Source organism: Schistocerca piceifrons, chromosome X (assembly GCF_021461385.2).
Source record: "Schistocerca piceifrons isolate TAMUIC-IGC-003096 chromosome X, iqSchPice1.1, whole genome shotgun sequence".
NCBI lineage: Eukaryota > Metazoa > Arthropoda > Insecta > Orthoptera > Acrididae > Schistocerca > Schistocerca piceifrons.
The window spans coordinates 462,692,873-462,709,399 of NC_060149.1; the positions used below are offsets into that span (position 1 = coordinate 462,692,873).

General features: G+C 38.7%; 1 protein-coding gene across 1 annotated transcript in view; it reads left to right on the forward strand.

Moving 5' to 3' along the window:
* Positions 1–16,527, forward strand: part of LOC124723186 (protein PFC0760c-like) — a 125,577-nt gene that overhangs the window by 54,415 nt on the left and 54,635 nt on the right. The window contains exons 3-6 of the mRNA XM_047248378.1: positions 2,680–2,721; positions 2,872–2,913; positions 10,135–10,422; positions 11,807–11,896. Coding sequence (XP_047104334.1) covers positions 2,680–2,721; positions 2,872–2,913; positions 10,135–10,422; positions 11,807–11,896 — 462 coding nt within the window. The remainder of the gene's footprint in view (positions 1–2,679; positions 2,722–2,871; positions 2,914–10,134; positions 10,423–11,806; positions 11,897–16,527) is intronic.

The window sequence follows — 16,527 nt, forward strand, 5'->3', positions numbered from 1 at the left end:
CAGTGAAAATTAAATATGTTTTATCTGCAACAGTTAGCTACACTTTCCATCTACTTCTCCACATAGTCGCATTCAGACTGAGACATTTGTCGTGGCATTATAGCATCTTTCCAGTAACTTTGTAATAGAATGCAGCTGGCTGTACTTTGCACCAATTCTCTAGAGTGATCTGCAGCCTGCTGTCTGTGCTAAAATGTTGTCTTCATTGTCAGCGGTTCATGTGAGCAGAGATGAAAATCAGAGAGAGCCAAGTCCTGCCAGTATGGTGGGTGATCGAACACTTCCCATCTAAAACTCTGTAGAAGCGTCCTCATTGCCCCTGCAGTGTGCGGCCCAGAATTGTCATGAAAAAGGAGATGCATGATAGTTACGTTGTGTGGGTTGCATGGAATCAGGCGAAATTCTCACACGCACTCATACACACATCAAAAAAAGTTTTGCATCACCTCGGTTCCGAGAGTTCCGGAACCTGTACAAAAAATTGGAATAGGGATCAACATAAACATCATTTCCGCTCTTTTTATTGCTCATGAAAACCACACATTGCGTGTTGTACCACCATACAGCGAGACCTTCAGAGGTGGTGGACCAGATTGCTGTACACACTGGTACCTCTATTACACAGTAATACGTCCTTCCGCATTGATGAATGCCTGTATTCGCTGTGGCATACTGTCCACAAGTTCATCAAGGCACTGTTGGTCCAGATTGTCCCACTCCTCAACGACGATTCGGCATAGATCCCTCAGAGTGGGTCACGTCATCCATAAACAGTCCTTTTCAATCTGGCCCTGGCATGTTCGATAGGGTTCATGTCTGGAGAAAATGCTGGCCACTCTAGTCGAGCGATGTCGTTATCCTGAAGGAAGTCATTCACAAGATGTGCACGATGGGGGCACGAGTTGTCACCCATGGCGACGAATGCCTCGCCAATATGCTGCCGATATGGTTGCACTATCGGCCAAAGGATGACATTCAAGTATCGTACAGCCGCTACGGCGCCTTCCATGACCACCAGCGGCGTACATCGGCCCCACATAATGCCACCCCAAAACATCAGGGAACCTCCACCTTGCTGCACTCGCTGGACAGTTTGTCTAAGGCGTTCAGCCGACTTGCCTCCAAACACGTCTCCGACGATTGTCTGGTTGAAGGCATATGCGACACTCATCGGTGAGCAGAACGTGATGCCTATCCTGAGCGGTCCATTCGGCATGTTGTTGGGCCCCTCTATACCGTGCTGCATGGTGTTTTGGTAGCAAAGATGGACCTCGCCATGGACGTCGGGAGTGAAGTTGCACTTCATGCAGCCTATTGCGCACTGTTTGAGTTGTAACACGACCTCCTCTGGCTGCACGGAAAGCATTATTCTACATGGTGGCGTTTCTGTCAGGGTTCCTCCGAGCCATAGTTCGTAGATAGCGGTCATCCACTGCAGTAGTAGCCCTTGGGAGGCCTGAGCGAGGCATGTCATCTGTATCTCCTCCATGTCCGAGCAACATCGCTTTGGTTCACTTCGAGACGCCAGGACACTTCCCTTGTTGAGAGCCCTTCCTGGCACAGAGTGACAATCTGGACGCGATCGAACCGTGGTATTGTCCGTCTAGGCATGGTTGAACTACAGACAACACAAGCCGTGTACTACCTCCTTGGTGGAATGACTGGAACTGATCGGCTGTTGGACCCCCTCCGTCTAATAGGTGCTGCTCATTCATGGTTATGGCTTTCGTCGGTTTTAGTTAAATCTCTGAACAGTCAATGGGACTGTGTCTTTGATACAATATCCACAGTCAACGTCTATCTTCAAGAGCTCTGGGAACCGGGGTGAGGTAAAACTTGTTCTGATGTGCGTGCTTGTTTGGATACCTGATTTTCTAGGCATTATTACGTGCACAATGTACGCTCGGAACTGCAAAGAGCGATGTGACGCGATCTATGGGCATACTAGAGACGTTGTCCACCACATCTATGCAAACTTTCATCGGAGTTTCACTTTAGTTTCCATTTTGCAATCTATTGGACCTTTCTTTGCAAATAGCCCTCGTATATCCTTTCTAGATTCCCAAAAAAAGACAGGAATCGGCAACGTGATGCGATTATAGCGATAATCGTCACCAAAGGAAACCTTTTTATCAAGGAGACTAGGGGATTGTGTATTGGTAAACAGTATACTATTATTTGTAAGACGAGCTGATTAGAGCTGTGGTCAAAGGTCAGATCTATCGTCAATAACGACGTTTGTAACAGGTATACTCCTCCAGAATCTGAGCTCTTTTATTTCCTTCGCAAACTGCTCCATAACTTGCCGACGTTTGAATTAATTATGGCCCTGACATAAGGCAACTGTTGATGCTGGAATTTAATATAAAGAAACTAACTGAAAATGTGCGGTTTCCCATTCTTCCTCGATGTCGATTTTAACAGAAAACAGGAAAGTTGTTTATTTATTGCTTATCGGCTCGTTGACGTTTTCAACAGTAATTTTGTGTAGTCTCAATTTTATTTCAGCAGAAAAATGATTAAAAAGTTTTGTTATGGTCCATTTCGTTCACGTTTTTCTAAGTGCTACGTAATGTAACATCTTGTTCGCTCTCTTTAAGATTTCTGTAGACTTGTTCGCTCTCTTTCAGATTTTTGTAGACGCAGCTTTCACTTCAAACTATTATTTTTCATTTTCAGGTGCCTCGGAATCTTCCGATGACGACGTTGTTCCACTCAATGGTAAGTACCATTTAGCTTCGTGCGCTATTATTTAGTTCAGCATATGTCCTACCGTAAGAAAAACATTTATTCAATGAGGAAAAAAATACTCTCTCTTTAAGATTTCTGTAGACGCAGCTTTCACTTCAAACTATTATTTTTCATTTTCAGATGCCTCGGAATCTTCTGATGACGACGTTGTTCCACTCAATGGTAAGTACCATTTAGCTTCGTGCGCTATTATTTAGTTCAGCATATGTCCTACCGTAAGAAAAACATTTATTCAATGAGGAAAAAAATACACACAGAAATAGTACACAGTGGAATGCCCAGGTGCAACAGTAAGACGGTTCTCAAAAAGAAATAGAAAGAGTCCATAAGTTCGTCGTTTGATAGTCGTGTTGAACATACTATGACTGCAGGCCAAAAATTAACGAGGTGGAATGTTAGGTGCAACTTATGTAGTTGTAAACAAAATAGAAATAAGCCGTGACTTCGACTGAATAAATTACTATCACAGTAAATAAAGTTCATGAGATTGACTCAAACCGTACACCAAGGACGTTGCTTTTATTGCCGGGCAATCAGAGTAAGCAATACATGTGCCCTTGTTCTTTTTTACGTGCAAATATTCCCCTGGCCGAGAGGGCTGTAACGTTAGGCGACGATCGAACAGTTACTCAGGTACACTAGCTATGTGTTTACATCTTTCTTCGCGATTAAATCCTTCCAGCTTTATGAATAACACAGCATCAATGGATACTAAGTAGGAGCCAGACTACTCCTAGGAAAAAACGCGGCCTTCACATTTCTCTTGTTGGTGGCGGTGCATTACATAGGTCATTTCCACGTATTGTCCTCAGAATGTTGCTTCATTTTAGGCAATAAAAGCTTATCTCCAACGGATTTAGGCGCTGTGTCTTAGACTTATTTACAAAGGACAACTGTTAGGTGAAATACCCCATACCTCAGAAGCTGGATTCATTAATTTACAAAGAGTCTCATAAATTTATTATATCTGAGACTAGGACGTGCACTTACACGTGTGGATTGTAAGTTCTCTATACCTGCTTAAGGAATAGTCAGAGTCAACGGCATCCTGATCGAAATATGACTGTTTCATGAACTAGTAATAGAGTTTACCCAAGACGTGATACAGTGTTCTATGTGATTTGCTTCGTATCTTAGGCAACGTATTTAGTTTTACAGAGTCTGTGTTAGATTGTAAATTTGTTTTATACAACTATTTGTTTCGCCCAAAATATTTATAAAATATTATCTTCTGACATCCGTATCATGTAACTAAACAATTTTCAAAATTTTGGAAATTGTAGAAGATGACTTTTGAACGTTTTTCACCAAGGAACCCATTAGATAGTGAGAAATGGAGTAACTTCAGCATGTAGAGGTATTTTACCGCGTTTCTCTTTGATAGCTACATCTCCATCTATTGATGCCGTGTTACTCATACAGTTGGAGGGATTTAATCGCAAAGAAAGATGTAAACACACAGCTAGTATGCCGGAGTAACTGTTCTGAGGTCTGCTTACGAGGTGCGGCTAGAAAAAAACCGGACTGATGCTGGAAAAAACATTTGTTTACAATTATTTACAATTTCATGTTATCTCCTTCAATGTACTCTCCTCCTCGGTCTCTACACCGCTCCATACGAATTTTCCACTGTTCATAGCAATGCTGCAGATCATTTTCGGTAAGTCCATACATAACTTCCGTCGCTTTTACTTTTACTGCTTCAACAGTCTCAAATCTAGTTCCTTTCAAAGCTGACTTGACTTTAGGGAAAAGAAAAAAGTCACAGGGGGCCAAATCAGGTGAGTAGGGTGGATGATCTAAGATGGGAATGTTGTGTTTTGCCAAAAACGTCTTCACTGACAACGCACTGTGAGCTGGGGCATTGTCTTGGTGAAGGATCCATGACTTTTTTCTCCACAAATCGTTCCGTTTTCTCCGTTCTCGCTCACATAGGGTAGCCAGGACGCTAATGTAGTAATGCTGATTCACTGTTTGTCCCTCTGGTACCCAATCAATGTGCACAATCCCTTTGATGTCAAAAAAAAAAACAATCATCATTGCCTTGAATTTCGATTTTGACATTCGTGCTTTTTTTTGTCGTGGAGAACCAGGAGTTTTCCAATGCATCGATTGGCGTTTAGTTTCGGGATCGTAAGTAAAAAACCACGATTCATCGCAAGTAATAACATTTTGTAAGAAGGTGGTATCACTTTCAATGTTTTCGAGGATGTCACAACAAATCATTCTTCGGCGTTCCTTCTGTTCAATTGTGAGACACTTTGGAATCATTTTTGAACACACTTTGTTCATGTTGAAACTTTCATGAAGAATCTGCCTAACACTTTCCTTGTCAACTCCTGTTAACTCAGACACTGCTCTGATTGTTAAACGGCGATCTTGTCGAACAAGTTTACCGATTTTTTCAATTTTTGCTAACAATGGTCTGCCAGTGCGAGTGTCATCACTGGTGTCTTCGCGGCCATCTTTAAATCGTTTAAACCACTCAAACACTTGTGTGTTCGCGGTAAACGATCATCGCCGTACACTTGTTGTAACATTACAAACGTTTCACTTGCAAATTTTCCTAGTTTGAAACAAAATTTGATGTTAACACGCTGTTCTTTCTGTACACTCAACATTTTCTGACGCACAGACAAAACGTCAACTACTTAAAACAGACGCCACGGGCAGACTGAGTGCAGGAGGCAGATGAAACTCGAGCAGTAGGCGGAGCGAGAGTCACGTGACAGGCCACGCGACTTTCAGCCTTATTGCATTCGTTTTATTGTTTCACCAGTACTAGTCCGGTTTTTTTCTAGCCACACCTCGTACTGTGCTTTAGACGCAATCTGTACGGACATACTTACAGATCGTCTTCAACTGGTTTGATAACAACCCGTCGTCATGGAAAGTAAGTAACTCACCTGCTGATAGGCAGTTGAACAGTTGAAGTAGAAACGTTTTAAGAGCCAAATCTAACATTTGTCAGGAGAATGAAAGAAACAACGCATCTCTGTATATAACTGACTTGTATCCAGAAAAGAAGGTATTCTTCTGCTGCCACAGAATTATGTTGTTCGTCATAGCACCACTGACTGGTTCAAAGAGGCAATATGAAAGTTTTTACAAGTTGAAGCTTGCAAAGGAGAAAACAGCAACTAGTCATTTTTAATAATGCTGTTTATTTATAGGCCGTTACTGTTTTAGAACCGACACGTTCGTCGTAAGACAGCTGTTCACACATATATTACATTAGTTGTTGAAAGTTTTTTCAACTAATGCAAACAACGATAAATGCTATATAAATGTGAACAGCTGTCGGAAAACGAACATGTCAGCTCGAAACCGTTAATGAAGCTATTTACATAGATGAACAGTTTTATCATCAGTGGCTGGTTGGTACTTTCTTCTTTGTGAGAATCAGCTTGGCATTTCGTACATGGGCACTGTCGCAAAAATGTCAGTTTTTGACAAAATAGCAGGAAGAAAGTTTTTGTTCATAGTCCTATTAATACTAAGACACCACGTTTTATTTGGGATAAGAAAAGCACTGAAATACAGCATTAGTTTTTATACTTGTGGAACACCAGAGGGAAGCACAGCTTGGCACACAGACTGTACGCCATCTTACCAATGCATGTTTAAATTACTTTCTTCATGGTTTGGCTCCTGGATCAAGTGTAAGGATAAGCAACAGAATACTGAGAACACACGAGCCAGAAATGGCGTTTTGCGGAAAACTTGGCACTGGGAACATTTTTCATCTCCTCTCTCTCTCTCTCTCTCTCTCTCTCTCTCTCTCTCTCTCTGTGTGTGTGTGTGTGTGTGTGTGTGTGTGTGTGTGTGTGTGTGTGTGTGTGGAGAAGCTCACGAGAATGACAGTGCAGCCCCTTCACCTGCACAAGGAAAGATACCCGAACATGTGACTTCCTAGCAAACTAGAGTTCACCAATATTGATCATTGACAGAGGGAAACAAGAGAGTTGTGTCAGGTGGTAAACGTGAGACAGGTACAAGAAAAATTATGCGAACCCGCAAGTTTGTAGATGACTTTTGCCAAAATCTGCGAGCCCAAGAGCAATCACATATACAATTTCCCATTGCAAAGACGTATAAGTGTATCAAGCTTGTGATGTTTGTGATATAGAAGGTGAATTGTCAACTTCGATTTATTGGGAGAATTATGAGAAAGTGTGTTTCATCTGTAACAGAGACCGCAAATAAGACACTGGTGCGACCTGTTCTTGGTACTGCTTGAGTGTCTGGAATCTGCACCAGGTTGAATTAAATGAAGAGATTGAAGCAGTTCAGAGGCAGGTTGCCAGATTTGTTACCGATAGATGCAAGTATTATTGAGATGTTTCAGGTACTCCAGTGGCAATCCCTGGAGGGAAGGCGAAGTTCTTTTCGAGGAACAGTATTGAGAAAATGTAAGAGAACCAGCAATTGAAGCTGACTCCGGAATGATTCTGCTGTCACCAAAATACATGTCGCGTAAGGACCATGAACATGAGATATTAGGTTCATACGGAGGCATATAGATAATCGTTTTTCCCTTGCTTTGTTTGCTAGTGGAACAGGAAAGAAAATGACCAGTAGTGGTACAGGATACCCTCCACCCCACATCATATGGTGGCCTGCAGAGTATGTTTGTGTACCTCCTTTTACTCGGCTTAGTGAAGCAACTCAATGTGGCATGGACTCGGCAAGTCATTGGAAGTCCCCTGCAGAAATACTGAGCCATGTTGCCTCTACAGCAATCTATAATTGTGAAATTGTTGCTGATGCGGGATTTTGTGGATGAACTGACCACTCAATTATGTCTCATAAATGTTCAATGAGATTCATATTGGGCAATGTGGGTGGCCATAACATTCGCTCAAATCCAGTCTTATAAAAGTTTCCAAACACACACACACACACACACACACACACACACACACACACACGTGTTTCCAACAAACACAGAGTTCAGATGTAATTGGCATTCTTTAAACTGCATAACCAACTTTTGTAATAATTTGAAATTCTGTGAGATATAACTTTCATGCTGCGTCCATCCGTGGGTAGTGAAGCTGGTTTCTGAAATGCTATTTTTAGAGAATAGGTTATACACATTTTGGTGTTGGAGTATTTTCACCATACTTAATTAAAATATCTAAACAATTATTATTAACCAAATTGTTTGACTTGGTTTTTTTTTAATGTTTGGAATCATTGTTTTATGTTTCAAATTCCTTCTTTATTTTTGTTTTTTAGTTTACCTTTTCACATATGTGATATGTGTATTTTGTTAATTCAAAATAATAAGTATTTAATTGTTATCATAAAAAAACATTAAAATATAGATCATGTGTATGGGAATGCTTAAAACATACCTTTTTTTACACCACGCACATAAAGTGAATGACATTTCTTCACATGTGGGACAACACAATAAAAAACGAAATTCGACAGGGTTCTCAAACTACTGCAGCAGATCTTCTAAATATCTTAATTTGTATGAGGCACATTTCAGTACATTAGAAAACCTCAGCAAGGAGACTATCATGTACTAGTGTCTGCAGCTTGATTACCATATTTCATGGACTATAAGATGCTGTGGACTATAAGACACACCTTAATTTTTAAACAGTTTTTTTGTAGAAAAACAACATTTTTGCCATTTTTGTTATTAGATAGCAAAGGCACTTGAAGAAAGTTTATAAAACTGTGACCTTTAAAATTGTCACCTTTTAGTTTTGGCTGTTTTGCAGTCAGTCCTCTTTTTTCCAGTTCTTCTTTACCAGCCCACAAATTGCAAATCATTTTCTCTGTCGGTGGAGGACCAAAATGCCAATCAACTGCTATGTTTCAATGTTATTCTGTGTATGCTGTTACTTTCAAATTATAGTCCACATCATACTAATACCTTTTATTTTTTCCTTTAAGAAACTAGCTACTAAAAAAAACATTGTACAATTGCCCATAACACACATCACTTTATAGTTCACTGGCACCGCAAACTGCAACGACACATCACGAGTTTGGCAGTGTCCTGTGTTTGTGGTGGTGGGGTGGGGGACAGACAGTATTAGTAAGCTTGTGAATCCTCATGACTCACGTTAGTTGCAGTGGTGCACTGCTGCTGACAGTTGAACCCAATGTTGCCAGATAGAGATAAGTTTCCGATGGCATTGAATATATATCAATTTTTAATATTGGAGGGAATTTTAAATCAAACACTGGATGTCTTTATATTAATTTTGAGCATAAGATGAAAGTGCACATTGACATCATCATCATTCAGCAGAACTCGATCTGAAAATTCTTCAAATATTGTAAGCTGTATGTGGCGGTACCTGTTCTGTTGAGCCTTTTGGGATCACCAGATGAAAAAGTTCTTTTTCCTTAGGTACAATGCTCAAAATGGTTCTTTTGCACTGACCACTCCAAGAATCTAACAATAATATTGATTTTTCTCTTGCTCTGGTAGAGAAAACTTATGTCAAATGTATTTTGACATGGTTAGGCATTAGTTTATCAGATTTTGATGCTGTTACAAGAACATTTGCAGCTTCAAAAGGAGATTCTTCAATCATCAATCTACACTCTGCATTAGTTTCTCTTAAAACTGTGAAAATGGGGTCAGCAATCTGCCACCAGCAGAGATTGTGGGCTGAGTAACTGGGAGCCTGGCAGTTACTTGCACGACACACACGCAGTACAGAAATCAAATGCTACTTGAATCTCCTACTGTAGCTGGTTTTTCCTTTGCTTCGCATACTTTTTCTCATCCTGGATGAATGTACTGAGAGTCTATTAGGCTGCCCTTCTCATTCCTTTTAAAACATATCTATTGCTTTGATACATCTAGGATGGTGCCTAATGATATACTAATTTAGTCCCTTAGACTAATCAGTTCCATTATTCATAAGTGACTACTATCAGCTCCTCCTTTCCTAACTGTTCTTCTTAAAACATCCTAAATACATTCTGTGAGTCAAGCAGCCTTTGTATACCTTTTGCCAGTTTCCTGTTGAGAATAATGGAATTATAACACAGTTTGTATATCAGCACAGTTTACTTCCTGTAGGTATCAAAAACAGCATGCAATGGTTGTCCCCCATTGAACATCAGATAGGGTAAAATTAAGTACAGTATTAATTATGCTCAGTGATTTGATGACTTCAAACCTGACAACATGTTAAAAGTTAATTTTAAGCATTCTGGCACTGTTCAGAATCTTTTGAGATACACCATGGATTTCAAGTGCCACACTGTGATGTTTTCTGATCATTTCTATAGAAGATCTTCTTATGACTAGTATGGAATTACTGCTTTACACAAGTGATTATAATTTCTTGTTAATGTTCTGAAGGTGCCCTAGCTACTTTTGATCTGAATTACTGTTTTTTCCAGAGTCATCTGATGATGAGAGAAGTGAAAATAATGGAGAGCAAGCAGACAATAATGCTGAAGTGAACAATTTTGAAGAAATAATAATAAATGATGATGATGAAGATGCCGAAGAGCAACAGAACATTATTTATGATGATGTAGGTGTCAACCAGCCAGAGAACATTGTTCAAGATTATGTGGATGTAAATCAGCAACAATATTATGTTGATAATAACCAAGGCATAAACCAGGAGGAGTACTTTGTTAATCAAGATATAAACGAAGACCAAATGCATGCAAACTGGAATGGTAAGTGCTTGGAATATCATCACTAACTGTTATTTAATGACTGTGTTGTTACAAACTGTTTTTATGGTTTAATTCTTCCCGTTACGTTGATTCATTGTTTTGGGGGAGGGGACGAAATAGCGAGGTCGTCAGTACCATCTGATTATGTAATTCCTCCTATTATGATATGAGAAATGGAGTAGACTGACATTATTTATCATTTGTTGAGAAACTCCTACCCTGCCACTTCAAAGAAGCTTCATTTCAAACTTACTGATTGTCTTGGAACTGTGTTATCCAATTTTATTCCCAGGTCATAGCCACTGCAGTCTGCCCCTTTCATGTTATGTCTTAGCAGGCTCCTTGTGTTAAAATATGTGTATCCTCTGTTTACATCATTTACTGCATGTATTTTAAAATTAGTTGCACAATTTAGGAAATTTATAGTGATAGTAATATGAGAAATAACTTTTACTTGAACTTGCATAGCTAATTATAGCTGAAATTGCTTAGAATCCTTACTACCTTTTAATTAAATATTTGGTTCTCTGTAATATGTTTGGTTACAGAGCATCTTCGTACATTGATTCTTAAGCAAGTGTCTGAGCAAGTGGTTTAGTGATGTAGGCATCTGAGTTTTATTTGGGAGGAGCTGAGTTCAAATCTGCATCTGGCATGCAGCCTACTTTTTATGTTTTCTCTACATCACTTACATGTGTGCAGACAACAGCACCTGACAGGATGCACAACCATCTAGAAAATTATTATTTTACTGCACCAAAATGTTGTCGAGTGAAGTAAACCACACAACCTATTTGTTTGATAAGAAGATTACCTTTGTAGACTGGTAGACTTTTCATCTTTGAGCAGAACATTACTATTTGCATGGGGAGGAACAGACTGACAGTTAGAGAAGGAAATAGCAAATGACTGTGAGAGGGGCAGGAGTAGATGGACAGAGAGTGAGGAATGGAGTATGTGGACAGAGAGAGGGGGTAGGAGATGAACAGAGAGGTGGGAGGAGGAGATCGACAGAGAGAGGGGGAAGGAGATGGACTGATAGAATTGAATAATCACATACCCAAGCAACACCAGATACTTAGCTAGTATTTCTAAAAATGATACTTCTACCTACAAATATGTTTCATTGAATGCATCCTTAAAATATTATTCAAGTTACTGCTACAAATGCACCACACCCACTTCCCATTTGCCTATCCTTTTGGCATACATATAAATTTACCCTGAAATAAATAGATGAAGTCTGAAGAACTTGAAAGTGAGATTTTATTTTAATCAACCTTGCCATAACATATCTGTAAAAATGAGCTGCATCACAAGTTACACACAAATGTTTCTAGGTGGCTTGGATATGATTTCAAAAGAAAATAACTATATTTTTCAGAGCAAGATCAGTACATGGAAGAAGACATCGGAGGAATACCACTTCATGATGAGGAAATGTTTGAAGAGGCAGATGAGGACTCAGATGATGGTAAGAACTATCAAACACTACTGCTGACTAAATTCCTTTCTTTGTCTCCTGGATCTTAATTGTGAGAAAGTAACTGTATCATAGAAAGCAACTTACAGTTAACCAGCATTGTCACTACATTAATTTACAATCTAAATGTATAATAAAACTCTTCAGTCACATTTTAGACATGGCTGAATTAACAAACCATAAGATAAATACAAAAATTTTAAGTAATAAATGATTATCTAGAATGATACATGATTGATAAAACTTGTGCTCAGTTGTATTAAATTTTATTTTCCTATGAAAGGAGAGCACAATCAGGTTTCAGGACAACAGTCAGATCCTCTGATGCACCTGAAAAATTATAACAAAATGTGATGACAATGAATATTGTTGAACTGTAAGGAAACCTATGGAACTTATAGTAAAATTGTAAAGAGAATACCATAATATGTACAACATATTAATATGAGTAAAATAAAATGGGTAATATAGTAATTCTCTGGTACATGGCGTGCAAGCAGGAAATTCTTAGACTTTGGTAATGTATATGGTAATCAAATGTAGTTGTACTTTTTCGGATGATAAAACTATGTTCCTGAAATCCAGTTTTGCCTCCTTTTAACAGAAAATAAAATTAAATACAACTGCATGTGGATGTTATCAATCATGAATGACCTATGCAACAGTTGTAGATGTCCTACCAAGAGAAGCAAGTGTATAAAATTGTAGTTCTTCATGCAAATATATCTCACTGCAATATCCCTAACAATGTAAACATTGTGTAACTAAATTCACTTTGATATACATTTACAGAGCCACTTATTTCTAGTCTCTCTCCACACTTCTTTATGATTTATGAATTTGATACTTCTTGTTGTTAAAAAATTCAGTTACTGCTTTTGTACGTGCTGACTGTTCAGGAACAGATATTCTGAAAAGTTTGAAGATGACTTGTGAAGTGCTCTGTGAATGAATGCAGTTGACTTTCCTTGTTGAAAGCCCACAGCAAATGCACAAGAAATGCGCAGAAATGTTGTAAAATTACTTCCTACATAGTTTTACCACATTTATTGAACTGTACTGTAAAATTTTCTACTACATGAAAGTTTCAAATGGATTATCATTGTAACCAGACATTCTCCCAAGGATCAACATTACTATATTACACAGCCACCCAACCATTTAAGTGTTCTATGAAATTTGAGACACAACTCAATTTCTTCATTCTTTACAGCAGTGGTTCCCAAATAAAACTAATGTTACATCATAATACATAAGAATAAATAAGGTGCATAACACAATAAAACATCACAATTAATACACTCTAAGACAAAAAAAATGAGACACCAAGAAGGAATTACCTGAATGAGACAGAAGTCAGTAGATGCGATGTACATGTACAGACAAACAAATGATTAGAACTTCAGAAAAATGGATGGATTATTCAAGAGAAAGAACTTGACAAATTGAGCAAGCCAGTAACGTACTGGTCCACCTCTGTCTCTTATGCAAACAGTTAATTGACTTGGTGTTGATTGATAGAGTTGTTGGATGTCGTCCTAGGATATATCATGCCAAATTCTGCCCACTTGGAATGTCCAGTTGTTAAAATCCCGAGATGCTTGGAGGGCTCTGCCTATAATTTTCCAAATGTCCTCAATTGAGGAGAGATCTGGTGACCTTGCTGGCCAAGGTATGGTTTGGTGAGCACGAAAATAAACTTTAGAAACTCTCACCGTGTATGATCAGACATTATCTTGCTACAATGTAAGCCCAGGATGGCTTGCCATGAAGGGCAACAAAACAGGGCATAGAATATCACTAACTTAAGATTGTGCTGCCATGGTGCCATGGATGACAACCAAAGGATCCTGCCATGAAGAGGAATGGCCCCCAGATCTTCACTCCTGGTTGTAAGGCAGTATGGCAGGTGACAATCAGGTTGGTATCCTACTGCTGTCGAGGACACCACCAGACATGTCTTTGTCCTGGAATCTCATTGACTGGAGTATAATTGTCTTCAGTGATGAGTCCCACTTCGAACTGATTCCTGATGACCAGTGAAGATGCATTTGGAGATGCCCCGAACAGTGGTGGGATATCAATGTGACTGTCGCCCACCCCCCTTATGGCCTGACAACCACAGGTGATGGTCTGGGTCGCTATTTATTTTCATAGCATGACCTGTCTGGTTGTCATCCATAGCACCCTTACAACACAGCAGTATATCAGTGATATTCGTTGCCATTCACCATAAGCCATCCTGGGCTTACATTTCAACAAGATAATACCCACCCACACACTGAAAGAGTTTCTACTGCTTCTATTCATGCTTGCCAAACCTTACCTTGGCCAGAAAGGTCACCACATCTCTCAACAGTTGAGAATATTTGGGGCATTATGGACCGGGCTCTACAACCAGCTCGAGATTTTGACAATGTAATATGCCATTTGGGCAGGATTCAGCACTATATCCCTAAGGATGATATCCAACAACTTTGTCAATCAATGTCAAGCTGAATAACTGCTTGTGTAAAGCCTGGAGGTGAACCAACACTGTATTGACTTGCTGAATTTATGAAGCTCTTTCTTGTGAATAAATCATCTAATTTTTCTGAAATCGCAATTTTTTGTTTGTCTGTACATGTACTTCACATCTACTGATTTATGTACAATTTAGATAAGTCCTCCGTGGTTGATTTCCTTTTTTTTTCTCTTTCTTCTTCTTTTTTTATCTTATAAATGTATTTACATGTACACTACAAGACACTAATATTTAAAATGTCATATTAAAAAACCAGTATATCTTTTACACTGGAAGTAATTCATATTTATGCTTGCTCTAATGGGACATCCAGTTACATAATAAATCTACAACCATGTACACTCAATTAAGCTAAAAAATTGCTAACTGAATAGAATGAATTTTACAACAGCTAAATTTTCAATTTTCCCTTTAACTTTAGTTTCTCAAGAGAGAAACTTTTGATGCATGTTGGTAGAGCATTGAAAACTTTTAAGCCTGAATAATGCACTCCTTTCTGTGCAACAGCTAAGTTTGTCTGGTTACTATGTAATAACTGTTTTGACCTCATATTCTGACAATGATATGCAGTATTAGATTTGAAAACAGAGTGAAATATACAAGAGGGAAGATACACAGAGATGTCCATCATGAATTTCCAGAACATGTTTCCGAAAGAGTATTTCGTGTGATGACTATTCACAGTGCATATGTGTGTGGTGTGCACAAGAAACTGTCAGTATTTCTCTAGCTCAACCTTTAGTTCTCATAATATATGTAGAGATAATTCACTGCTGACTTAGGCTAGTACTAATTACCACTGACACTTTTATTTCTTCATTTACTGTGATACTTGGTATTTTCTGTGTATAACACTAATAAAGGCTGTGTTTGAAAGGAATAGGCCATTTACCTGTATTATATTTCATCCTTTCATTTTGCTCATTATCAACAACAGTAGAGTAACAAATGAAGCCATTTCAGCCACCAGCACTGCACAGTTATAGTTTAAGCACATCAACAAGTCATGAAATAAAGTCACCAGTGTGAGTGAACGGTGATAGCTTTTGCAATTAGGTGCCAACAATGCTATGTGATTTATTTACATGGAGGTTTCCACTAATTCCTTTCTAGTCTGCAGCTACTTGGTACACACTGCTATTGGACTGTGAAAACAATGTAGAGGAATTGGTGAAACACGGCACTGACAGATTGGTCAGATTAAATTATGATCTCAATACCCATTCAAAAAAAAGGAAAGTTTGCAGTTTTCTTTTGTCTTTGGTAAATTTCTTATTTAGGAGCTTTGCATTCACACTCACCTACAGATTAATTATGCTATGCAGAAATATTTGAGCCTGATATTCACAAATTGGAACTTTTTAATCAATTTTGGTCATGAACATGTAAGTTTTTAAAGTAGTGTGTACCATCTGCCCATTATTGAACTTATTTAAATGTAACAACCTTGTTTTTTTTAGTCCTATATATTTGATTTCATAGAGAAAAACCTGATTATTCTGTTAACAATGATTGATAACCTATTGTTGTATATTCTCTGTTTAAAGATGAACATGATGTTTAAAGATGCAAGGGTAAATCAGATGTAACTTCTTTGATTTCACTACTGTTATGTCTGGGAGCTTTTCTTCCCTCACTTGCCAATATTACTGGAGTATAGTAAATGCCAAAAGGACTAAGTTAGTGGTGGTTATTATTAGTAAATGCAACCTCTTGCAGGTTAGATAACATCATTCCAAAACAGATGGTAGGCTACGTGCTACACTGAGAGCATAGAGATAGAAGATATCACCTTATGGTAGGCAGTGATGTCATGAAATCATGCTATTCTATCTGGCTCTTTCTGTTGTAAGTCTGCTTCTTCAACAACAGAATTTATTAAGCACAACTTGTTTACCATTAAATCACAGAAATTAATAGTTACTGACACTTCTGAAAAAAACACAAAACAAAAGACTTCAGGAGATGGATACATTATGATCAGTATAATATGTTGAATATTTGTTGAATAACTCACATGAGCCAGCTGCGGTGGCCGTGCGGTTCTGGGCGCTTCAGTCCGGAACCGCGGGACTGCTACGGTCGCAGGTTCGAATCC